This window comes from Leuresthes tenuis, unplaced genomic scaffold, assembly GCF_036924035.1.
Source record: "Leuresthes tenuis unplaced genomic scaffold, fLeuTen1.0.hap1 SCAF_24, whole genome shotgun sequence".
NCBI classification, from domain to species: Eukaryota; Metazoa; Chordata; class Actinopteri; order Atheriniformes; family Atherinopsidae; genus Leuresthes; species Leuresthes tenuis.
The window spans coordinates 13,288,747-13,313,901 of NW_027325378.1; the positions used below are offsets into that span (position 1 = coordinate 13,288,747).

The 25,155-nt window shown below is 42.7% G+C and overlaps 1 protein-coding gene across 1 annotated transcript in view; it reads right to left on the reverse strand.

Moving 5' to 3' along the window:
- The window catches only part of stau2 (staufen double-stranded RNA binding protein 2), an 87,094-nt gene that overhangs the window by 38,928 nt on the left and 23,011 nt on the right, over positions 1 to 25,155 (reverse strand). Inside the window, exons 7-11 of the mRNA XM_072378013.1 lie at positions 19,908 to 20,015; positions 12,209 to 12,421; positions 11,747 to 11,884; positions 5,749 to 5,877; positions 4,377 to 4,434 (exon numbers count right to left, since the gene is read on the reverse strand). Coding sequence (XP_072234114.1) covers positions 4,377 to 4,434; positions 5,749 to 5,877; positions 11,747 to 11,884; positions 12,209 to 12,421; positions 19,908 to 20,015 — 646 coding nt within the window. The remainder of the gene's footprint in view (positions 1 to 4,376; positions 4,435 to 5,748; positions 5,878 to 11,746; positions 11,885 to 12,208; positions 12,422 to 19,907; positions 20,016 to 25,155) is intronic.

Below are 25,155 nucleotides of genomic sequence, written 5' to 3' on the forward strand. Positions count from 1 at the left end.
GCGCTGGAGGGAAGCCAGAGCCAAGCATGAGACTGATCGAAAACAGATAGGGCCGGAGCCCGCCGCTATAAATCACCAGAGTGGAGCAAGACCTTTACATAGCTCACACATGCACACAATGCACAGACACACATGCACACACACATATGAACAGCAGGAAATGAAATGTGGCAACTCAAGTGAAAAGCCCTGCCGCAATACCCATGGGAATAAAAGAGAGAAAAATCACTCTTCTTACTTCTTTTTCTTGTGCTTTCTTTATACGCTCCCTTCCTGTCTCTAAGCCACCCTGTTTGTTGTAGCAATGTCTTCCACAGCTTACACGGGGCAAAGGACACACACACACACACACACACACAAGTTTGCAAAAAAGGCTGATGGCAACTGAAGTGTGTTTCGAGTGCAAGAAAAGTCCTTTTAAAAAAAGCAAGAAATGGACTGGCCTCGACACATTTACCTACTTTTACCTTGTTTGGCACAAAATGAATGCAGAAATAATCTGTACTATAGAGGAGAGGAGGTGGTGAGTAGAGAAGAAAAGTGTTGATGTTACCTAAGGGAAAAAAATGGCACCACAAAAATAAAGCTAAGTTTTGATGTTCTTATTCAAGAGCTATTAAAGTAACAAAAATCCCCATCCAAGGAGCATTCACCAAGGAGTTTTTCCACTTTTACAAAATGTGTGCCAACACCAGTGAGAGACACCTTATATTTGGTGACCAATCAGTTAAGCGTCCGGATTCCTGGAAGAGTCACTGTGTCCTTCCACAAAGAGTGCGTTGGGTGGGCCGTTGGTAACGTTAGAACTGTTTTCAAGTTCAATTGTAATAACGTATAATTGTAATCAGCCCCTAAAATTGTTTTGTGAGACCAATTTGTCCTGCAAGAGCTTCGGGATGTTTGTGCCACAGAGAGATAAATTGATGACAAGTGACCATAAACACGTACGTCGATGTCTCTCCAGAGACAATGGACCAGAAATAAACCAGAGAGAAATTTCTGCTAAACAAAAGAGAACTCATTTTGGCACAAATGATGAGCTCCAAGAGAAAGCAGTGGAAGAGAGAATGACATAAAAGAGAAGAATGAAAGTCGAAGGACGAATTGAATCAATCAAAGGAGGGTTGGATTTGGTCTGTTCGCAGTAACTAACCGGAGTAAAACCTAGCTATAGAAGACCGCTGCTGAAAATCAAACATTTGTCCAGCTTCGACATGACATGAGTGAGCGCATCCATGTAACAAAAAGAAACAAGAAAAAAGCAGTAAGAGTTTATTAAAAGTGGGTCTTGTTTTGTTGTGTCTGTTGCCATGAATCTGCAGACTGCTACATCAATTCAATACACATTTTAGGCGCCGCAACAGCTCATACATGGCATTCCTAATTTGAACATTTAGATTTAGACGTCAAAAGAACTCCTGATGATCATGTGCCCACCCATTTCTGGGCATACACATTCATACGGCTGCTGGACACAGAGCAGATGATTTGAATGCAGATGCAATCGAATTATAAGAAGACGGACAATTACCGCAATCACAGCATCACAGACCAAACTGCCTTTAATTATATAGCCTGCAGGAAAATTGAACGCAAAGAGTCCTGAAAGTAAGAGCCTTGTTCAGGTGGAACGCAAACAAAAGGAAGTTGTTGTCATTTCACGGCACTTCTTAGAAACGATCTGTTCTACATCGCTAGATCAGCTCCGACTGGAACATTAAACATTCAAAAGTCTTATTTATACTTAAAAAGTGCCATCTACAGCATAAAGGAGAAAGAATGTAGCCGTAAACAGCTCCTGTGTGCGATCTGTCATCAGCCGCCTAAATAATCAGCTCAGAATATTTCCATCATCCACGGATTCTTTCCAGATAGGGCGTTAGTTATTTTTACCGAATAAATAAGTCAATGAGAGCAAAGCCCAAATCAGAAACATCTTCCATTCAGCTATCATAATCACACACAGACAGAAAACTGAGACCAGCTGTATTTGTTTGAATGAATGGTTTTTATGCAGTAAACATTATTCAGACATTATCGTCGTGTGAGTGTTGTGTGGTTTGAACACTTTAAAGAGCTGATTAGCAGACAGTTAAGCCTCATGCTGAGTGTGAGATAAACCAAGGAGGAATGGCACTAAACCAAGGCAACACTCCAAGCCAACAATAGGAATAGTCACCATATAAGGAAGACCTTGCTTCCCAAGAGGCTCTACTCTGGAGGTATTGGGCAATTCCTGGAGCTGGAGCTACCATAGAAACCAAAACCACCCAAACACTTCATCCAAGCGAACAATCATTTATCTCTAGACATAATTGAGACTATACGTGTTTCAGAAAACTGGGACAAAGTCGTGGAGACGATCGCTGCAGAAGTAGTGGCAGAGGTTGTGCTCTCATCTGGATTCCGTACATCAAGTCTGAAGCAGCAACAAGTCTGAGAAAGAACCCTTGTTGAGTTTTTCTGCAGCTCAATGCGAGAGAGCTCAAACATCCCATCCATTCCACCCTCCAGAGTGAGGTCGGATACCCTGCGTCAGAGCACTGCAGCTCTGCCAAAGGCCTCCATTAGGCCAAAGTGACGACAGCACATTTGAATCTAATAAGGTTATCTGCTTGTTTTCTACTCCGCAGCTCGACATCTCACAGACTGTTCATTTGTCTGGAGACCAGCTCCTGCTCGGGCTGCTGGCATTTACTGAGCTGGTATCTGGGGGTAAAACTGCTTACAGCCTTTTTCTTTTTTTTTTAAATGAATTTGAGGCATCACAACAAATAAAACTCAGATGTTATAACGCATGCCAGTGCGCTGCTTTCAGACCCTGACTCCAGATATTCGGCACAACTTGTTTCACCTGTAATGAGTCTGAACTTGCTGATCTCCAGCACCATGTGGAGAAAACAACGCTGCCACCACTTTGGAGACCAAGAAAACAACTAAAATCAGAAAGAGAATGTGGAGACCTGAAATAGCCTCTGACCTTTGTATAAGAATGCCTTTTGCAGTGTTTTTATTTTGCTTTCGGGCCAACTCAACAGCAACATACAGCTGACACAGACCAGCTGTTCCTTCACAGTTGCGTTTTCTGTTAACAGTCGTTTGACTCCTACCCCTCTCTGTGAACTACAGTTCCCTTAAGACCGTCACAGTCATGTAAACTGTAACATAAATCTCACCATGAAATTATTCTGTGCTTGTCCAAGTGGGAGGACATTTTTTTTTTCTCTTAACAAGGTTGTTGTGCATTTTCAAGTCTGTTTCAGCCTCTCAGTTGTGTGAAACTGAGGCGACTCAGGGTTGGATCTGAGGCCTCCACAGAGACGGCCGTTCCTCCTTAAAACGAGGCACCTTAACAGGCATCCGTATCCAGTACCAAGGTCACCTGTGAAAAGTCCCCCAAAGATACTTTCTGACAATCTCATCTTCACCAAGTCCCACAAAAAAAAAACTTGGGGAACCCATTCATACACTGGTGGAACGCCACAGAAGACATGTTGACTGGATTAGCTAACTACCAGGTGTCTTTGACAATCTGCGAGAGCTAAAAGATGGTCCACTGTTCCATGGCCTGGAGGGGAAAAAAAAACAAACATTTTCTTCCTCTATCTGTTTACAGGCTTCAGCCATGAATGCTTCCTTTCTTAAAAACTTGAACCACCTCACAAGTTTGCTTGTCGAAAGGCACTGTCCATGCTGCTTTTTTTTTGATTTGGATTTTTTTTAGTGCAAACACGAAAAAAAGAAAAGATGAGCTGAAACTGAAGACACATCTTTGCTCCACTTAATGTAGAATGTAAACTCTCATAGTTTGCACATTTCACTGCAGCTGTGTTGCTATTGGATGAACGGGAGTTTACTTTGTTTTGTTTGTATTGATGAAGAAGTTACTTCAGAGTTCTGGTACTTACTTCTTAATGAGGACTTCATCTCTTATTGGATACAGATTACTTTTTATAGTCGCCCTCAGAAAAAACCTTTTTGAAATAGATCCTCATTTTGCATCATTGTGTGCTTTGTGTCTCTGTGCAGGATCAAGGGTATGTGTGTGCGCGCATCTGCACTCCTGTGTGCTTGTGTGTTAATCCTGAGTGAAAGGCTAGGTTTTTTGCACAGGAAGGCAGCGGGGGGACTCCCCGGAGGGCCTCTGTGTGCTGGCCCTGTAAGCCTGTGTGAATGAGCCTGAATTCGCAGGCTCCCCACGAGGACGCACGGCCGATTAAGCTGACAGTCAGAAGCCCATTGACCAGTCACAGAGATTAAACGCCGGGCCATCTTGGTGGCTAAAACCACCTGCGGGATGGAGGCAGTGATGGAGAGCCAGAGAGGAGGAGGAGAAGGAAATGGCAACAGACACAGGGAGACGTGCCGATACTCACTGTTACTTGTCGCTTCGGTAAAAGACGCCTTTTGTCCATTCCAGCCTTTGTTGTCCATCTGTAATGATGAAGAGAGAAGGAGGGAAGGGGGAGGTAAGAGAGATGTCGATTCTTGAACAGACAGCTTCTTCACGCATGTCAGACAAGTTCCTTCCTACTGTTTGGTCCACAAAGAGATGAGCGCTCACAAGAGGAGATGCTTAAGGAGCCCAGTGTCTCTCCAGGCCAGCTACTTAATTAGAGGGGGTTGTCAATGTTTAGTAACCAAAAAAGATCCTTTTCAGCGTATTAATTCTGCTGTGGTATGTGCGTCTGCCTACACACACAGCAACAAATGCAAGAAACGTGTGACAGCTGAAGAGATAACATGGCTGTAAACAAGTTCACCTCACAGTCTTACACACTCGCACAGATCCTACAGTGGGAATGCAGGGAGCTCTCTGGGAATGGAAAGAGCGGAGGAAGGAAGGAAGGAGATAGAATGATCTTAAAAGAGACAAGTTCTACTAGAAATGCTGTGGAGCCCAGGGTTATCCGGGGACTTAAGGACAAGCAGGCCATCCAAAGAAGGGGAAGACTGATATATCTGCTATAAACTCAATTTGGCCTCAATACTCACCATTACCTTTTATTATTACTCTATATCATCAGAACTTGACTGTTGGGGATGACGATCAAAGCGAAGGGAAACACTGTGATGAGGGTTTTCATAGGTTAAGCAAAATAAAGCGATGTGGTCTGGTTTCCTGAATAATACATATGCAACATCACACATCTAACTAATGAGCTGTCAGGGGAACTGTTGACATTCAATAGAAAGCTTGGTTATGTAACATCGTCTCTATCTGGTGCTGCTCTCTTGAGCTTAAAAACCAATGAGGTGAATAAAGATGATGGTGATCGATGGCTGCTTGCAAAACACATTTGGTTCAGAGGAGCTGGAGGAGTTACATAACAGGTCAATAACACTGAGACTCGGGGATGAATCTGGGAGTCGACCGAGTGCCGGTTTGTCTGCACAAGGCTGAGAAGATGAGACCTCGGATGTTAGTTTGTTTATATGCATTTTCAGACACTTCGTGAGGAATTTCCTCGCAACAAATTCGTCTCTTGGGTGAGTTTCGGATCTATGTTTAAAGTAAGCTTGACCACGATGACTCTACAGCAGTAATCACGAGCTGCGACTTTCAAGATTTAAGTTGTTTTCTCAGAAAAGCGACGACAGTCCGAAACAGCGAGGAAACAACTTGTGCTTACACTTATTTATGCGCTAAAATAAATAAACAGTCACAGATCATAACAGAGTGGGAGGATTGTATAAAAAACAAATATGAAATATGAAAGCTGATGCAGGCAGAAGCAGGACTTGTACCTCTGTGGGGTTCTGAGGGACTGTGGAGGCCTTGTATCCCAGCTGTAGGAGCATCGCCTCAGCAGCGTTCCGCTTGGCCACCTTCTTGTTGGGTCCTGTTCCCGTGGCAACCTCATTATTCACCTTCACCTGCATGAGCACATAATGCAAATATGTGCGCAGAAAAAAAAAAAAAAAAAGCGAATAAACATGAGAAAAGTGCGACAGTTGCATGCTGTTCAGGTGAAAAGCCACCAGCTGGTGGCTTTTGTGAGAACATTACTTTTCTCACGACTTCTTTGTGGGCTTTGACATTATGAGTCGCTCGCGGCCGGGAGCCAAGTCAGCCATGCAACGTGCATCTACTTAAAGAATGCAAGTGAAGTGTTTGTTATTCAGTAATCTAAAAACATTAAATCTGTCTGCGCAGAATGTAAGCAGAAATTTCCAAGTGCATATCAGACGTCGTCGTGTTATGCAAACAGACAATTACACTGTACAAATAACATTCTGGAAGCCAAAGCCTGTGAAAAGCCAGGCCTCAGCGCACTCATTCAACGTGGCCCGACAAGCTCAAGTGCTGTTCTGAATGCAGAAAGTAGGTAACAACATACAATGAGAGTAAATGACTCAATAAGCAACCAAATCAGTGAACAAACAATCGCGCTTCTATTAGGAATTAAAAGATGATTGGAAAGGCATTTGACACAAGGTGGAGGGCTTTTTTCTCTCACTGGTGATGTGTTCGGACAAAAGACACGAAAACAGAGACTCATTTCAGCCCTGCTGCCTACCAAGGGAGACAATGTGGAAATTTTAGAAGAGTGAGTGGATTGCACAAAGGAACGCACACACTCGCAGGGCCCTAATGTGTGTATCAAAGAGGCATGGAGAATAGGTTTGAGGCTGAATTACTGCCTGATGCTGAGAGAAGCTCTGTTCTTCGTATGAAAGAGGAGGATTACGGAAGGAGAGACAAAGAGGGAGAGTTTGACTGAGAGACAGACAGGGGAAAGACGAATGGACGCAGAGAAAGCCCCCCCCCCCCTCAAAATAAAAGACAGCAGTTGAAATGTTGTGCCTAAATAAAAATGGTCCGTTTATGCCAGCTTTGTGAGCTAAAGGTCTCATCAGAGAAGCAAAAAATATCAATTCTGTCGTGTTAATTTAGCACCCCGCCTCTCGCCCAATGACAGCTGGGATAGGCTCCAGCGCCCCCGCCACCCTCAGCTGGATTAAGCGGGTAGAGAAAATGGATGGATGGATAGTATTAATTCAATAATTGCCAAGAAAACAGGAAAAAGGTTCAATGATTCATTGAAACAGAAGTGGAAATGCAACATATAAGTAGAAAACATATATTTGGCTAATATTTGGAATGACTACCACAGCCTGAGCCCTTTTAGACAGGCTTTCTTGTCATTAGTCTTTATTGACTAATTAGTTCTCTAGGCTTCTTGAAAGACATTACAAAGCTCTTCTCTTGGATCTTGGATGTTGGCTGCCCACCCCCCCAGTAAAATCTGCTGCTTGGCATATTTCACCTTTTTCTCCCCGTTTTTTCTTCTTTAAGAATGGCTTCTTGGTGCAAAAATACTATTTTATGTCTGTTAAACTGTGTTATCTTTGGCGATTTTTTACAGATGGGAACACATTTGGCCTCTTTGTGACAGACCGCTAGTAACAAAGTGCCTGAAGACTATTTAAAACACTGGTACAGTTTTCAGTAAGCACTCCTCTGAAAACTGAACTGAACTGAACTTCAGAAAGTCTGGACACTATTACTTAAGACTCTTTGAAAGAAAACAAAAAAAAAAAAAACTCAGGCTCCTTGAAAGCAAAATATAAAGAAATAAGGAATGGCAGAAGACTTTTCTGCAGTGTTGTAGATACAACACATACCACAGGAAAAGCACACTCGCTTTTTGGCTCGTGCCAGAGGCAGGTAAACAGATTTACCAGCCAGACATACTTTTACCCCCCATAAAACTGCATGCATTATCCACTTCAAAGTAATAAGCTCCGGTTGCTCCAGTAGTACTCAAACTCACTTCAAGCGCAACGTTGAGACATTTATTAAAAGATTACAACAGAGTTACAGCCTCACTCTGAACTGTTTCTGTTTCAATTACAAACCCCCGCTTCCAGAAAATCAGGGAAACTTTTAAAAATGCAACAAGAACTTTAATCTGTAACCTTTTTAAAACTTCCTTATCTAACAGACACAACTACAAATACCTGATTTTTAGGGTCTTCACAGAACAAATTGTATTGTATGAAAATATAACCAGATGTAACATTTGATGCCAGCAACTCACTGAATAAAAAGGTTTAGAGTTTAGGGATAGAGGCATGTATACAATTGTGTTACATCCCATTTTACTTTATTAGAAACACAAGGTGCTACAGGAATTCCAATAGAAATATCAGTATCAATAAGTACCTTCATTAAGATTAGGATCAGATTTATTGTCATGCATACACACAAAATTTGTCCTCTGGTTTTAACCCATCCAGGTTGGCAACCGTTGACACACACATGCACAGGGTCACACACTCATAGAGACAGATGTCATACACTGGAGCAGTGGGCAGCCATTCACAGCACCCATGGGGGTGCGGTGCCTTGCTCAAGGGCACCTCGGCTGTGACAAGGAGGTGGACTGACACCCCTCCAGCTGTCAGTTTCACCACAGGTTTGAATGGTGAGAGTGGGAATCGAACCGCCAACCTTCCGGTTATTGGACGACCCACTTTAACCACCAAATTCCTACATATGAATTAGTGCCAGGGACACTGTCGTATCCACGCACAATCACAAACGTTGGCTTTCGCACTTTTCGTTGTGGACTAATCTGTCCATTTTCTTTCTGTCCACCTGAGATGAGCTCTGCAACGTTTCTGCATTATTATGCAAGGCTCCTCGACGAGTTGTACAGTGAACCCATGTGGCTGCACTGATCATGGTGGCACGACGGTTTCTCATGTAGAGCTGCCCACATGCTCGAAGGTCACGACCGTCCAACAGTGGTTTCCATATCTTTTCATTATATCCTCCATTGCTGATATGGGAGGACCAAAGCTAGACACAAATATTTTGTTAACAACTCTCCGATTCTCTAAGCTTTTGGTGGATGCTCCTCTTATACCCAATGTTGGCACCCTCACCCGTCATCAATTAACGAGCAGAATACTTGTTCATTCTTTGACTTTTCTATCTTTCTTTGACTCTCGCCAAGCTTCGCTGGAGTGTTGCAAAATCTTTCATGGCCGAGTCGTGCCAGCCACAATGCCAATCCCAGTCTAAATGACAGGGAACTCTACTTTAAGGCCGGGAGTAATGTGTAAATGCCAAATCAAAACAAACAAAAAAAAATGGACAAACAGAAATGCTACACGAGGACACAGCCTGCTTTTTTCCCCCCCTTTTATCTAATCACAAAATAGTGTTCACACATGACCTGAAATAGGCTGAACAACTCTGAATAGGCCAACTGTGGGATTGGGCAAGATTCATTCTCATACAAAGAACTCCACTTTGTGTACTGGATTAATGATAAACAGCAAACGCATAACTTTGTTCAAGGGTAAAGGTTGCTACTGCCGCAGGAGCATGACATTTTATTTTGTTCTGAATAACAGCTCCTTAATACACAAGCACATTCTTGCATCTTCCCGTGGTACTGAAACCAGACTATGGGCCGTCTTTACTAGCTCCAACAGACAACTTGAAATGTAACGGTATAAAACAGTTGGCTGCTCCACTAAGGAAAAACAGGCCCGTAAAGATGGATGTTCATCTGTTCTGAGATTTAACTGCACCAATAAAAATACATATAAACAGAACATTTTGGGAGAGTCTGGGGAGAAAGACGGACAGACAGAGAGGATGAGAGACAAGCGAGGAAAGAAAAAAAAAAAAACAAGGGGGTAGCTGGGGTGAAAGGAAATGCAGTAATATCGTTCAGAGAAATGATGATTTAATACTACAAATATATTTAGCAAACAAATAATACCGGAGCTCACCGAACAAGCTTTTGTAAGACAGGGCGCTTCTGCTGCTTTATTCCCAGGACAAAAAATGTTGCAACAAAGTCATAAAACCTCTAAATGTTCTATACTAGGCAGACATTAAGCAATCAGTCTGCACAACATCTGGAATTTTTTTTAAATTTATTCTTTAATATACCTAAGAATGAATGCTGCGGACGGGCTTTTGCCACATCTCACATGTTCGCTCTAGTCAGTCTCCACCGTGCAGCTGATAAAAGGTCAGTGGTGAAATAATTCCGATGAAATGAGGCTGTAGATGTAGCAAATGGGAAATGAGGGCTGTTTTTTGTTCCATTCTTTAAAGAGCCACGCTTGTGGCAGGTCCAGTGAGGGTATGATTTTGTTTAAAGACGATAGAAAACTGTTGAACTGACTACACGTGCAAGTCCCTTAAAACAAAGTGGAGGGCATATGCTTATACTGTTATAGATCACAGTCTCAGATCCAGATATTCCCAGATTGGGGAACTATGTATATGTATTTCATAGGAAAAAGCCTATAACTCTGTTATAGCTTATTGTAACTCAGAGATAGTGATTTATGCAGCTTGGCCATGTGCATGCTGTCCCTAATAACTTTAGTCTTAACAAGGTTGTGAGGCACATTCACAATCAAGCTCTATCACCACCAGCTCATACAGCCATCCTTTGATTAATGCATCGGAGACTCTGCAGATTAAGTTAATCTCTCTTTTTTCTTGTTCATGCATCTCCTCATCCCTTCACCCTCCTCGATCCCATCTAATTTAACCTACGCTAGCTAAAACTTTTGTTTAGTAACTTCTTTATTGAAGCGGCAAGTAAGATGACAAACAAGTCCTGAATTCAGATTTCATAACAGGGTTATTCTTTCAATAACCTTGTCAAGTTTGTGAATCCAAAGCGCTGCTTCCACGAGGCTGTCATAAGAAATCAAGCATCAAGAAGACTAAGAATGACTGCTTTTGTGATGGTATTGTCAAAACACATTTGAATAATTTGTCAGTCAATTGCTTTAAATAGTACGAAAAAGAAGCCATGGGTCATATAGATGAATAAAACTATCTGCTTTAACACTTATTCCACGAAGACCAATTATAAGAAAATGATTTAAACTTGACAGGATGTCAGACACTGCATCATGTTGGATAGTACATGATAATTAACATATTGCATGAAGAGTTAATCATTAAGTTACAGAGACTAATTAAAAAAAACAACAAAGAATAAGTTGATTAATTCTGTGGGTGCTTTATAAATAATGAGCTCACTGGTCAGTGCTGCTAAAACAAATGTTACTTTATCTCAGCGTTCAATTATTAAGATAATATCTCAACACTTTCATGTAATACACATTGTTCCCTTCGCTGCATTTCAAACCAAGGCACACGCTCATCTTTCCATTATCTTAAGATTCAGGGAGTTAGGAATGAAAAGTAGGCACAAGTTCAGTCTGTGAAAAAGTCAAGCTGACCCAATCCATTATCATTGGGCCTGTACAGCCAGGGCCCTCTGGATAAGATGTGCCAACCTTGAGTGCAAACACTGAAGCTTGTCTAGACAAAGAGACCCTGAGATTCAGGGAAGCGTCCATTTATAAAAGCATCAGAAGGTAGGAAAAGCTTTCAGGCTTTCACACTGTGTCAAATGCGCTCTTTAGTTGTCCTTGACCTTGCTTTTGGGAGGAAATATTTCTAACTTAACTAAATACTTCCACTCTCCTGAACTTTGCACAAGTCAGTTTCATCATCCTTTCATGACACAAAGAGAAGCCATTTAAACTCAACATAATGGAACTTTCTGCCACTGGTTGCTATCGGCTGTATTCAGCAAAGCACCCAGAAAGCTAAGAAGTGGATCTCTACACATCCCACGGGCATAGGATTGGGAAAAAAACCCTCATATTGCTCCCAAATGGCTAGATCATTGGGCGAGTCCGCTCAAAGATGATTAGGGAAATAAGGAAATCATGAGACAAAACCGTTTACCTGCATGATGAACTCCCGGCGTCGGGGCATCCCTCTCTCAGAGAGCAGCTGGTACTCGGGCTCCTTTTCTTTCTTGGCCTGCTGGATCTGAGCTAGACGGCTGATCGGGTTCATGCCCTGACCGTAGTCTGGTCCCGTCTGAAACAGAAAAAAAAAAAAGAGCCGATAAGCAAGATCAGTTCACTTCTTTCTTCCTTCTCTTCTCTCATCTACTTGGAGAGACATGCTCAGCCTGACTGATCATAACATATTGGATTTGGATAAATGGAAAGAAGTCACACTCATCTGGGATTGACAGATGAAAGAGATAAAAAGGCAAGTGAGAGAAGACGGGAAACTAGTGGGGAAACAAATCTCAGTTCATTGAGCCTAGAATCTAAAAACATACAAGAAGGCAGCGTAAACCCAGCATCGAAATGATGCCAGCATGTGTTATTCTCAACGAATGTCCGGCTGCAGCACCTTGAGGATAGTCTTGGTGCGTTTCTTGTAGTGTGTCTTGGGTTTCTCCACTGTTGGTATGAACGGCAGCTTCTTGAGGTCCTGCAGGATGGACAGAGCGGCGCGCTTCTTGGACAACTTCTTGCTGTTGCCCTCGCCCTCGGCAGAGAACTCCCCAACCGTGACGCGAGTCAGGAAGCTTTTCATGTGCGGGGGGCCGCTCTCCTTCAACACCTGGTAAGTTTATCAGAAAGTGCACGAAGGCAAAAAGAAAAAGAGAAAAAAAAAAGATGTTAGATAAAATGGCAACGGACATGAACACGTGTGAATGTGAGTCAGTGTTTTACTCGTGTGACGGAGTGAGTGTGTGCGGCGAGTTCTGTGAGCAGCTACACAAGGTGGTCTGAGACATCTGCTCTCTGTGCTCACACAACTACCCACCCATATGCGCGTGTTATTCATATATAAAACACACCGCACAAACACACACATGACGAGTAACATGTTCCTAGATGACAGTCTCTGGTGATGGAGGCTCAGTTTCCTTCCTCCAGCCTCTGGTCACCTGGGAGACCTAAAACAAACACCGGCTGGCGTTAGGTCATGCTTCTGCAATCACGTCCACTTCCTGTGAAGTGTGTGTGTGTGTGGATGTGTGTGCGTAAGCAGGTGGGGTTCTCCCTGTCCTTACACAGAAAACATGCTGGAGAAAGACTAAGGTTTCACACACGTGATTCCAGCGGTACGTGTTCAAGTTAAACTGTCATGTGAATACAACCGTGCCCATTATGAGAGGGAGCCTGAGGTCTTAATGAGTTACCGTGGATGCAGATTCCCTCCCTCTCCCCGTCGTCGTAGCCGCTGACCACATTTCTTTTTCTCTCATCCCCCCCTCACCAGCCACCCCCACCCCCTCTCTTTTTTAGAGCCTAATTTGTTGTGCAGACAGCACAAATTGTAGCAATCAGTTGCAATCTAGAACCAGTTAATTTGAACCCAGTGACCGATAAAAGAGATTAAACTGATAAGCGGAAGCTCGAGCATTCCTGAGATACTTCACACATCAACACAGACTAATACCAGAGCTTGAGGAAAACAGAGGATAATGTGTGCGCTACGTATCCACACCCACGTGAAAAATGCTTTCAATGCGTTCAATTAAGAAGCTAAAAATGACATAGCATGTCTGGTTATTTTATTATGAAACCACTATCTATTTAACGTTTAAAGACTGATAGAAGAGACATTTACATACAAAAACCTAAATAGATGATATAGCAGTTGAAATATGCTTATAATAATAAGCTGTCAACCTCCATTCAGCTGGATCAAATGCATGGTAAACATGATGAGATATATCACATTCAGGCTTACTTACTCAAGTGAGTAGAAGATATCCCTAACGCGGCTGACAGTGGCCTCATGTTTGCTGTCAAAGTTAACCTGTTAACCTGTCAGCATTCCTGCACAGTGAGTTCAAGCGCTTACAGTCTAAAAGATGTGTGTTGCAGGGAGCTAACAGCCAAACTCACTCCAGCCCCTGGGGATCCACTCTGGTTTTGCTCATCACCAGAAAAAGGAAATGCAACAAGGCAGCTTCTTGTACATGACATTTCGGAACTTCCTAGCTTCTCAAACAGTGTCCAATGATGGCACTGCACATCAGTGGCCTCTGCTCGGCTGAGATTATGTCGCTTGGAATGAATAGGTATGAGCGACTGACAACGTGGAGATAGCTTCTGGTTTCACACAAGCAGAGCTAAAATCGCAGGTTTAAAAAAGTTCTTTAGCTGTTCCCAGCTCTGTAGCTCCCTAAAAGCCCCATCCATCCCTCATTATCCATCACAGAGAACATGTGTAAGTGCTCAGCGTGAGGCTGAGCGAGATGGAAACCGAGACGTAAATGCTGTTGCATCACAGCGAATGGATGTGCATAAAAAGCACATTTTACACACACACACACACACACAAAGATTTTCCTCAAGTTTTAGAGAAAATTGGGCGTCCTTTCGGGTGAGTGGCTGAGACACGCACCATGTGATCGTGCTATTCCCGGTTTGACTTTGTTGCATGTCATTGTTTGGTTGTCAAGCAACCAGCAGAGACTCCAGGAAGTTACTGGTCCCAGCCAAGACATACTTTGGCACACAAACCCGCTAAAACAGCAAATTGGCGAGAACAAATGAAGTTGAACGTTAATTAATCAGCGAGGTTTGTACATTGACGGTGCTGCTGTTCAAACTTTGTTACTTTGGTCGATGTCAAGCTATTTCACCCTGTATTCTGCTAATTAGTGACATATTACACCATACCGATGTGAGAGTAATCCGTCTTTTGGTCTACAAGAACTCTTGCCAAAAACAAAAAGGAATCTGTATACCTCAGACTGTCAAACTCTTGAGCTTTGTTGTGTGGACCCCATCTCAAGTCATAATGGGATCAAGTTTGGTTTACATTATTTGACAAATGCGAGGAGAGTGCTGAGAGTACATCTATGCTCTTTGTTCATTATGGTGCCGTTTTTGTTATCCACTTAAGAAGTAATCAAACGTGGCCTGTTCGGGTTGATGTTACAGTCAACAAAGAGGGTGACACAAAGTGTACAACTGTGAACAATATACCACATATTCTTGGCCCAGGAAGGCGGCAGACAAGCTGCAGTCAGTGTCCTGGCAGACGACATGAGATCTGCACCACACCGATGGGATTTCAGCGCTCCCATTCACTTACACGCACAGCTACACACACATACGTGCAAACAAACAGTCTACCACCTACTGATAGGGAGATCTGGTTGTACACAGGAAACCTTCTGTAATTCAATGTTGATTTTTTTTTCTTTTTTCAATCTCCTTCTCTTCATCTCTTCTTATTCAAACATGGGAGGCCTTTTCTTCAGCTTCTCATAGAGACATTAATACCCTGAGCAGTCTGAGGATCTGTGCATGCGAGAACTCAGGTACTCTACAAGAGGAGGCAATGGGAGTAGGGCAGGACAATGGTGGAGACTGGTAGAGGAAAGAAAGGCTCTTTTGTGACGAGCGGTGGATGGACAAGCCCTGAGGGAGACTGCTTCTTGTAAGATGGGTGGTTCTTGGCCCGGACCCTCTTCTCTTATGTCCTCCTTGGAAAGGGAACCCCCGATCCAACACACAAGCTGTGATTTATAGATTGGTTCCTCTTTGATGCTGACATCTGTTTGATATTGCCTGACGGGGGGATTAAATGAGCCAACTGGCTCTCAGGGTGGCTGCGACCCTCATCGTAGCAGAGGGATGGGAAAACAGACACTCAAACAGTGACTCATGGGTAATTTCATGCCCCAGTGAGAGTAGGGGATGAAATTATGTAGAAACATGCCTGCATTCACATGAGAAGTAACCGTTATGGGTTTGTGTAGGATGTATAGCAGTTTGACTGCTTCAGAGTGTACCGTTTCTTCTCAGCGCTTCAAAGAAGACGCAATGAAAAGGATGTGACATTACAGGAAATGAAGTTCAGCCAAACTGCGTCTAATGAGTTTGAACGTAATGAACCTGCGGGGCAAAAAGAAACCTAAAGAGACGTGTAATTTGCATTTGGTCCAGACACAGCACCGCGGCAGCATGTGAGCGCATTGCATGGAACGCACTGACCGAGGATGAAAGTGACTCTGCTGCGGTGATATGAGGAGTAGGAGGGGGACAGAGAGCTACGTTATCCCTCGATAGGGATTGATTTTCATCTTCCCGGCTCTTTCATCTTCAGTTACTCTCAGCGGCAACAGTCTATCAAGTTCCACATACAGTCAGACTGCCCTAAAATCCCTTACATTTTCACAATCACATGTCGAACATACAAAAGGCCTTGTGACCAGGAGCTTTTCACTTCTGAGTACCGTAAGTCTATATCTTAGCATCTTTCCTCAGGGTTGGTTGGGAGGCAAATTGTTTAAACCGTACGTTGGTTTCCTTTCAAGCTGGTATGAGAATGAAACTGAAATCAAACTGAATGAATTGCTTGTTTCGTTTACTACTTTTCCTTTAGTCATTTTATTCCCTCCTTTTCATTCCCGGTTATTTCCTCTTTCAGGTGGGCGATATTATGCGAAGGCTCAGCTTCCCTTTTTATTCTCTGGAACTTAAAGACACATCTGCAGGCTACGCTGATGATTATTCAATACAATCGCTTATTGATTTAAGAAAACAGGCATTCAATGACCCTTATTAAAACTGTCCTTTTTTGTTTTTTTACTCCCTGAAATCAAGGGACTGGCCTATAGCTTTAACATTAACATGCAAAAGTGAGTTGGAGCTTTTAGGAAAGGCTCATGGCACCAAGCTGCAAAGGACTGTTGGACCGGGTGTAAAACAAAAGGCAAAACCAACTAAATCACTGCAACTGGTAATGAGGCAAAAACAACTGTTTTCTCTCCACTTTCGTGAAAATAAAATTGGATTACTTTCCACAGCCCACATGGGCCGTAGCCTTTTCTTGCTTTTCCTGAACAGCAGCAGCTTTTGTGTCCACACGTCTCATTGTTCGCTATCATGTGCAACATCTGACCTGATTAAATGTTGCTCAACCGAACCCTGGCCCTCGGACAATTTAGCTCGACACGGCGAAGGAAAACAAGCGCGATGTGAGCGATTTTAGCACAAAGACAATGTAAATCCCTTGCTAAACTAACCGGGCTGAGCACTGCGGTCACAGAGTGCACACAAATCACAACTTGGGAAATAGACTAAGAATACTAGCTGTTGATGGAGATGTAGATGGATCGTGAAAGTCAAAGTGTGAGAGAAAACACATGGGGAACAGTTACTGATTTACTGCTCATCAGACAGCAGCAATGAGCGGCCCGTCTCCAGACTGACAGCGAGGAGGAGAGAGGCTGCTCGGAGGAATGGAGCTAAAAACGCTGCTCTCAGCTTCCAATTTGGGTCTGAAAATGAAAGCGGTTTAATTGCTGACAGTGACAAAGACATGGCACGATAATGAATATGGTCAACCCAGATTTAGCTGAAACTATAAATAGAAGTTGCAGGAAGGATGTGTCATTTATGGACAAGGAGAGGGAAAAGGGGAAATGACGAGAACGAGGGGTTTCAGGATATTGTTTCCAAAGTTGTGTAAACTCTTGTTAACAAGCAATGTCAACAGCAGTGTGCGAATAACTCACCTCCCCACACAACTGACCCGAATGGGATTTTTTTGGGAGTGGTGGAGGTGGAAGGGAGGGAATTGGAAGGAGGAAGGGAGGGGGTACACAATGTAAACTGAGCTTCCCTGTCTTTTGGCACCTTGCTGAGTACAGAAGAAGAAGAGGGGGTGGTGGGTAAGGGAGAGAATACTGGATGAGTCAGCTGAGATATAGTAAAAGCCAAGAAGAACTGAACGAGCAGGTCATGTGAGGACACAGAGGACTACATGGACTCAGAAAACCGCTGGAAAAGAGGAAGTTGGATCCCATTTGATGTCTGGCGGAATCGTACTAGACAAGGCTAAATATCTACCACACACAACCATCTAGGAAATTCACCATGGAAACTGTTTGCAAAGAGGAGGCTGGTTCAACAAAAATACTTGGCAGGTTACTGGATGAACCATCTGTGCAACATAAGAAATGTGCAGCAGTGCCAGTCAAACTTTTGCCAAAGTCAGAAGAAAAAGAGCAAAGCCTCATTTCAACTGACAAAAATCTTTTTTTCAATCTTAATTAAATGAGGAAATCCTCTTCAGTTTTGTGCAACCGATGCTATAGCAGCATACACTTCAGAAGAGCGCCGAGTGGTCTGCGCTTAGGTCCACAAGCCTCAGAAACGCAGATTGCAGCCTGGCAAGGTGGATTCCCTTGTGATTGTGTTCATGCAAGAATCCAGCTGCCTTGTAAAGTAATGTCACCAACCCTCTGATGTAAAAACATCTTTCCCAGAAACAGCTGCGAATGAGATTTTGTTTGTAGCAAACACAGACCACCGTATCCAAACAAGCAGGCCGAAAACAGAGGTAGAGAGGATTCATTCAGTCTACCTTCAGGGACAATCAACTGGCTGAAAATGAGCAACTGAATTATGAATTATGCATTCATAGAAAGCCAACTGTACAGCACAAATAAAACCGGATTACTGAGTTTCTGCTAATTAACTTTTAGATAAAGTCAAAGAACAAAGAAAACAAAGAACAATTCCGCTCAATTCTAAGGTTGAACCTATTAAGACACGATTAAGAAAGTAAATCACCTGCTCTTACCGAGTCTTGTAAGTGGATAGGCGAAACCTCCACTGGACAAAAGCACCACGTGTTAAACCCTATCATTATTTATTGAAGAACAACTAAACGCAAATGCAGCTTAGGTTGGCAGAACTCGCAGCTGAACAAACCACATTAGGAAATACCACATTAGAAAGACAAGAAAGTGGAGATGTCAGGTCAGAATGCACAGCACCACAGCTGGTAAAAACCAAACACAGCATTTCAGTGCAAAAACCTCACACCAACTGTCAACCACGGCGGTGGGGGGTGATGATATGGGCTGGTTTTGCAGCCACAGGGCTTGGACAGCGTGCGGACATTGTGTCAGTCGTGAACTGCTCTTCATATTAAAGTATTGTAGAGTCAAATGTGAGGCCACCTGCCTGACAGGTAAGGCTCGGCTTTACTTTCTTCTTCATTTTGGCTTAGTCTTTGTGTAATAAATCATCACAGGTGTTGTCGTCATGTGTTGTTGTCTGACAGAGGTCGTCTTTACCTTATTCTAACACCTGGTCGGGATCAGATAATTCTTTATTACGTCCCGACTCACTCATTCGAATTGTGCTATGACCTTTTGTGCTGCACACACCATTATGTGCTACCACAGCGGCTTGTAAATCCAGACCAGGCATTCTTCCCCAGTATTACACTACATTATGTGGTGAGGATCTTTTGGAGACCAGAGTTACAAAATCCACTTTTAATCAAAGCTTGAATAAACAGAAAACGCCTCTATCAAACTCCATAATGATGGATGAGTACAACTCAAGGGGTGCTTCGGGCAGCTGGTACCACTTCTGAGGTAAAGTGTTAAAACGAAGGTAGTCTCACGCTCGATAGTCAGCAGGTTCTGAAGAATTAAAGACCAGCGAACTGGTTACGTCAGAGCTTTTCATCAGAGAGTGTTTAAGAGGCGCAGGCACAGGCTCTGTTCGCCTCGTAACAGACTCAAGTGTGTATGAAGCTTATCAACTTTACTTGTACATGTCCCCCGTGTCCTTATCGGCCCCATCGGACACACTTGAGCCGGTAATAATGTTCAGTGGTTAGTACCCTACTGTACCATGTGTTAATCATGGATCTGGATTAACCAAACTCATTCTGATGTTCGTCATGTCCATAAACATGCTCAAATATACAACCATATGGCTTCCCACAAGGCATGACTCCCTTTAAAAACAACTGACCTCAGAGACGTACAAATGAATGAAAAATGGGAGAAACACACGAAAATAATCAGCATGACTCCTTCAGTTTCCTCGGTTTAATCTTTTCCTGCAGCTAATGAGGTGTCTGGTTTTGGAAATACTTCTCACATTATGACGTATCACACAGCCTGGAAGTTATGACTACTTTATCTTATCTCCATTCCACATAAATTCTGTGTTTATATCAAGAAACATTGTGGTGTAAATTCCCCCGTATTACCAGAAACAACGGCACGAACGGCAGGAATTGCCTAACAATGCGGCCGTATTCTTCTCACCTCAAAATTGACAGACAAGTTCCTCTTCAGGGCGATTTCATAGACCAAGCTGATCTCTGACTTGCTTGCATCACTTCCTTCCTCAGTCTCCCCTTTTTCTTCTGGGCTCTGGATAGAAAAGAAAAGAAAAAAAAAAGGTAAAATCACAGTTAAAATATTGTTTTTCTCACTTTAACAGTGACACAAAGCAGAGGATAGAGGTTCTCTTCTCTGGCATCACAAACGCAAACTGAAATGCAGTGTTGGAGGAGCCTTCAGCTTCATTCTAATCGCTGCTTTAATCTCAAACTAAACTTGAGAAAAACAAGAGACAGGATTAGACAGCAATGGTATGGCAACCCTGTTGAACCCACTATATCAGATCAAAAGAAGTGAGAGGTGTGTTACATGTAAATGACTTAACTGCTGCATTATTTTGATGATCATTAAAACCCTACAACTGACATAAATGATAACAGACACGAACACTAAAATTGAGAGATGTTAGAACTGTGTGTTATGAACAGGTCACGGGAGAGCAGAGAGAAAAGGCTGGAAAAAACACAACTAATGGAACACCTGACGATTAATACTGTTCGCTGGCAGCAGATCAACATGAGTGGGTATAAATAGAGCATGACTGGGACTTTCCGTCTGACTTTGTTGTGCATGTGCCCGGCGTTCGTCTTTTGAGCAGACGCAGATCGAGCAGGAAGGTGGTCGTCCAAGCGAAACCGTATCGGGAACATGGAGTCCAAATAGTTTGAACAATCTAACAGCGGTTCCGATGTAAAACAGCAAAGAATTTCGATGATTCAATCATCTACGGTAGATAACGTAATCAAAAGATGTCGAAATTTCGGCCATCAAAGGAAAAAACGCATAAAGACGGAGCCAACAACTGTTGAGTGGCTTAAGTTTGATATCGAGCTGGAAGGGGGAAAGAAAAACATGTTCCTTCTTAAACTAAAGCAACTGTTCTTCTGGAACCCCAAATGTCCAATCAATATTTGAACTAAAATCAACAAATGAATAACACAAAATTCCTCGGTCGGAATATTCATGTGTTGTCTTCGTGCCACTTTTCAATAAAAAGTCAAATGTCTACCTTCAGGAAAGAAAATGACCAGAGAAGCACGGTGTGAAAAACTGAAACCGAAACCAAACTGGGTTATTACTTCAAGCAGCTGATCTCAGGAAAACAAGACCAGAGGGAATTTGTGGAGCTTCAGATGCTTCTCAGGAGCTGACGGCGAGTCACAGGCATAATATGCACAAGAAAACCCCATTACTCAGCTATCACCTGCTGTATTAATGTTCAACACATTATTTATTAGAGCCTTCATATTTCCTCTTTAAATGTAGGGTTTAAATGATTGACATATGGCTGATTTCTTTCAGATTTACCTGTGGTCTGCTGGAATCTGCTATAAGAAGAAAAATCTGTTATTAAGTCATTACAAGATAAAGTGTTTTACAAATGTTAAATGACAGGGTCTAATTAAGGGTCTAATTAAGGTGTGATCAACTAGATCTGAGAATTACTTTCCCAAAGTGTCAAACTCAAAAAGAAAAAGAAAGAAAGAAAAAAAAAGAGAGAGAGAGAGAGAGAGATCCTCAGACCTGACTTTGACTGGAATAATCACATATTTCTGGGTCAAGTCGGACCCGATAACATTTCTGCAAAAGATGAAAGAAATACTTCTCCATTCATTAATCGTTAATGCAATTCTGAGCTTAACGTCAGATGACTCAGGGTTGCTCTTCTGCTCGGTTTCATCGTGTCCCCTTTACTAAATTGGCTCTTTTATATTTTTCAGACGAAAGAAATCAACAAGAGGAACTATCAGGACATTCTTAAGCAGGTTAACCCTTCATCTGTGAATACAGATACCTCTGCTGATAACAAAACCGAGCTCAAGCTCACACCAACAGCCCATATCGTCATCCATTCAGCAAGGGACTTTTTGCTGCAAGTTGTCCGCGGGAATGCAGGGGTGACGTCGCTGTCTTTATCTTCTCATGTCCAGCTCATTGTCTGATTAAGTGTGAAAGGCTGCGGTCTTTCCCTTTGGGCTCCGTCCCCTCTCCGGCTTCATTGTGTGAACCCGATACAGCACATGATTAATACTGTGGGATGGGATCTCTTCACAGGAAGCGGTCCCGTTGCACCTACAGCGCTGGGCGGTGAAAGATACATGCATTTGTGATGACACATACACGACTGTGTAAACATTTTAGGCAATTTAGATGTTTAAACTGTCTTTCATCACAGAGTACCATCGGGGTGGCGTCTGAGGAGTCCCTCGACTCGTTCTGCAGCACAATAATAATCCTAAACTTATTGATAGAATCACAGTTTAAAAAGTTGGAAAGAGGAATAAAGACAAGAAGTTACCCGTTTACTGTGAATTTAATGAAGCCGACTGGAAAAAGACCCATCTCTTGTATCATCAGTACTCATAGGCCTTCATACATGCATTCATGCTTTTCAAGGCCAGTTTCCTGTTTCGCTGTGCATTCGTCGTAAGTGTGAGCGATAGTGTGCAGCGCCTTCTCAAGGTTGCCTTAACAAGCTGCCAGGAGTTAAGAGTCTGAAAACTTGTGCAAACCGGAATGACCAAGCAGATCAGCAACTCCGTGTGACAAAGACAAATCGAGAGGCTAAATCTGTCCTCTGCACTGCTGCTACTCATGGCTGTGCGGGTCAGAGAGTCCTTGGGATAAGCACAGGCATCCATACAGTACAGATATTGTATAACAGTGACGCCGAAAAGTGGCGGCAAACAAAGAAGAAACCTTCAACTTTCGCAGTCGAGCTCAACTGATCTCAAGGGGGAAAAACACTGGAGATAAAGGCATTGGAATAAGGGGCTATAAATTATATAATTTCCTTTATAGCAGCCACGCTAAGAGTATTCAAATTTTCTCAGTTTTATGAATAACCCATTGATTACAAAGTAAACAGTCTTTGTTTCATATCCTCTATCAGCTCAAAATCTATCAGCAGCATCTAAGCCCTCTGGCAGGAATTTACAAGTCACTCAATAATTTCCCGATTGAACTTTTATTGCCCGAATCCCAGTAAAAATTGCAAAAGAGCTGCGATTCCTCCACACGGGGCCACATAGCTTTGCCCTGCCCATGTACAAACTCTAATTACACATTAAAGATTCGACAGCCCCGAGTGAAAAGAAACGCTTATAGCCAGAGGGTGTCCACACACCGACTCATGTCAGAACACACACACACACACACACACAAACACACACGCACACACACACACACGCAGAGGCAGAATGACAAGTTCTATGCTGTGGACACAATGTGCCTCAATTTGTAAATCAAGACTCAGAAGCAGCAGCAAACAAAGAGCTCATTTATGGTGGCCGACGCCACAAGACAGCAAAGCAGGCGAGTGAGAAGAGCCAAAGCGTTTTGAATAACCGTCAACGATGCCAGGCGGTGGGGATATGGGGTAATTTGATTTCCGGTGGGAGATGATAACAACAGTTAACAGCGATGCCGGAGGGAAACTCTGGAAAGGCACAATGACGTTTGGATAGGGCCAAAAGACAAGAATTTTTCATTTTTTAAAAAGAAAGAAATGGGGAACAAACGTGCCAGGTGCAAACTAAAACTATAGAGACCGCAGGGCTTCATTTTCTATATCAGAGTAATTACAGCTGAGGTGGATTTGGATTCAGTCTGATTAAAGCTCGATATACACTCATCTGAGTAACTGCACCAGGACTATGGAAGTCTAAGCAAAAAAATCTTTCAAGTTTCAATTAAGGGAAAGTTTTCAGGTTGGTGGGGTTGGAACAGACCTCTGGGGTGAAGGCAGTCATAAGGACACAAAAGCACTGAGGGGATGAGGTTGCAATAATAAGACTGAGTGTCTGAGTGTATGTGTGGGTGGGGGGGGGGGTTGATGTTTCATAACGCTGACATGGGTGCAGACAGGACAACTTGTGCAGCCCGTATAGTTTTAAAAAGTCATACTTTCTAAAACGTTTGAGCCAAGTGATTAACTGATTAATCATCATTTCAGATGGGATAATTGAGACAAATGCAAAACCACCCCACCGCACCGAAAAGGCCTCGGTGCCATCATCAGTTCTAATTACAAAAGAGAGACATGCAAAGTCAGTCATTTGGAGTCATTTTGCATTCACTTTCCACACTGTAGAAAATAGATAAAATGGGGGTAAGAAGGAATGGCCCCTAAAGCAAATATGATAGTGAGCAAAAAAAGATGCTTTTAGGGCAACGCAGTCTTTTTGCATTTGCAGGACGGTTTATTTAGCTACGGCAACACCCCGTTAAGTTGTAGGAGACTTTCCCTGCATTCTTTAAAACTGAAGAATGTCATCTTATTTCAACTGGTATACCTAAAAATGACAGTAACATAAATACATATGGTAAGAAAGTAAGTCCAGAAATAAGTAAAGCCCACAGTAAATATCTGTATAACTGTGGAGGCTTGAGCTCGGCTTGAGAGGGGGGGTCAGGTTACATCCATTCTCTATTCATTTTGGGACTCAGAAATGGCTGTTTCTTTGCCAACAGTCTTCACATTTATATTTGTGTATCCATTTATAAATGATCCAATTTCTAAGCAGCAAACCTTATTTACCCCTAATTATCTTTACTGACCGAGTCCAACTCGATTCATTTGATTTGAATAACCTAGCACTACATATAAAAAAAACACAGTATTTCATCAGGGTGACTTGTGGATTTTTAGAAGCTGCAGATATAAGTAAAGCTAAATCAGACCCAGCGGAGAAGTGCAACGTCCCATTGTACCATTCGCAGATGATTCCACAGAAGTGAAAACATTCCCGAGATGCCTGGGAAATTAAATGAGTACAGTTAACTTTTTAATTCTTGTCTCTGAGCACATCTTTTGTACATCGCGTACTGATATTTTTATCCGTCTCCAGGATACCAGCCAGTGTTTCACTAACTCTTGGAATGGAAAGCAAATCTTTTCATCACAAGTTCTGAATGCAGGCATGAGATGTGCAAAGTGAAGTCAAACGCTTCTAAAGTTAGGACGGCATAGAGTTCAAGTGAACAAAGTGTGTGATTAAAGTCATTTTACGTTCATTAACGTTCATTAACGTAATAGAAACAGTTGGGGAGAGGCTTATGCAGTTTCGATGTATAATGTGAATGCAGACAATACTGATTCTGACATTGAACTAATGTTCTAATATTCATCTCCAATAAGTGGCTGTCGTCCTTGTAAGATTCAGCATCA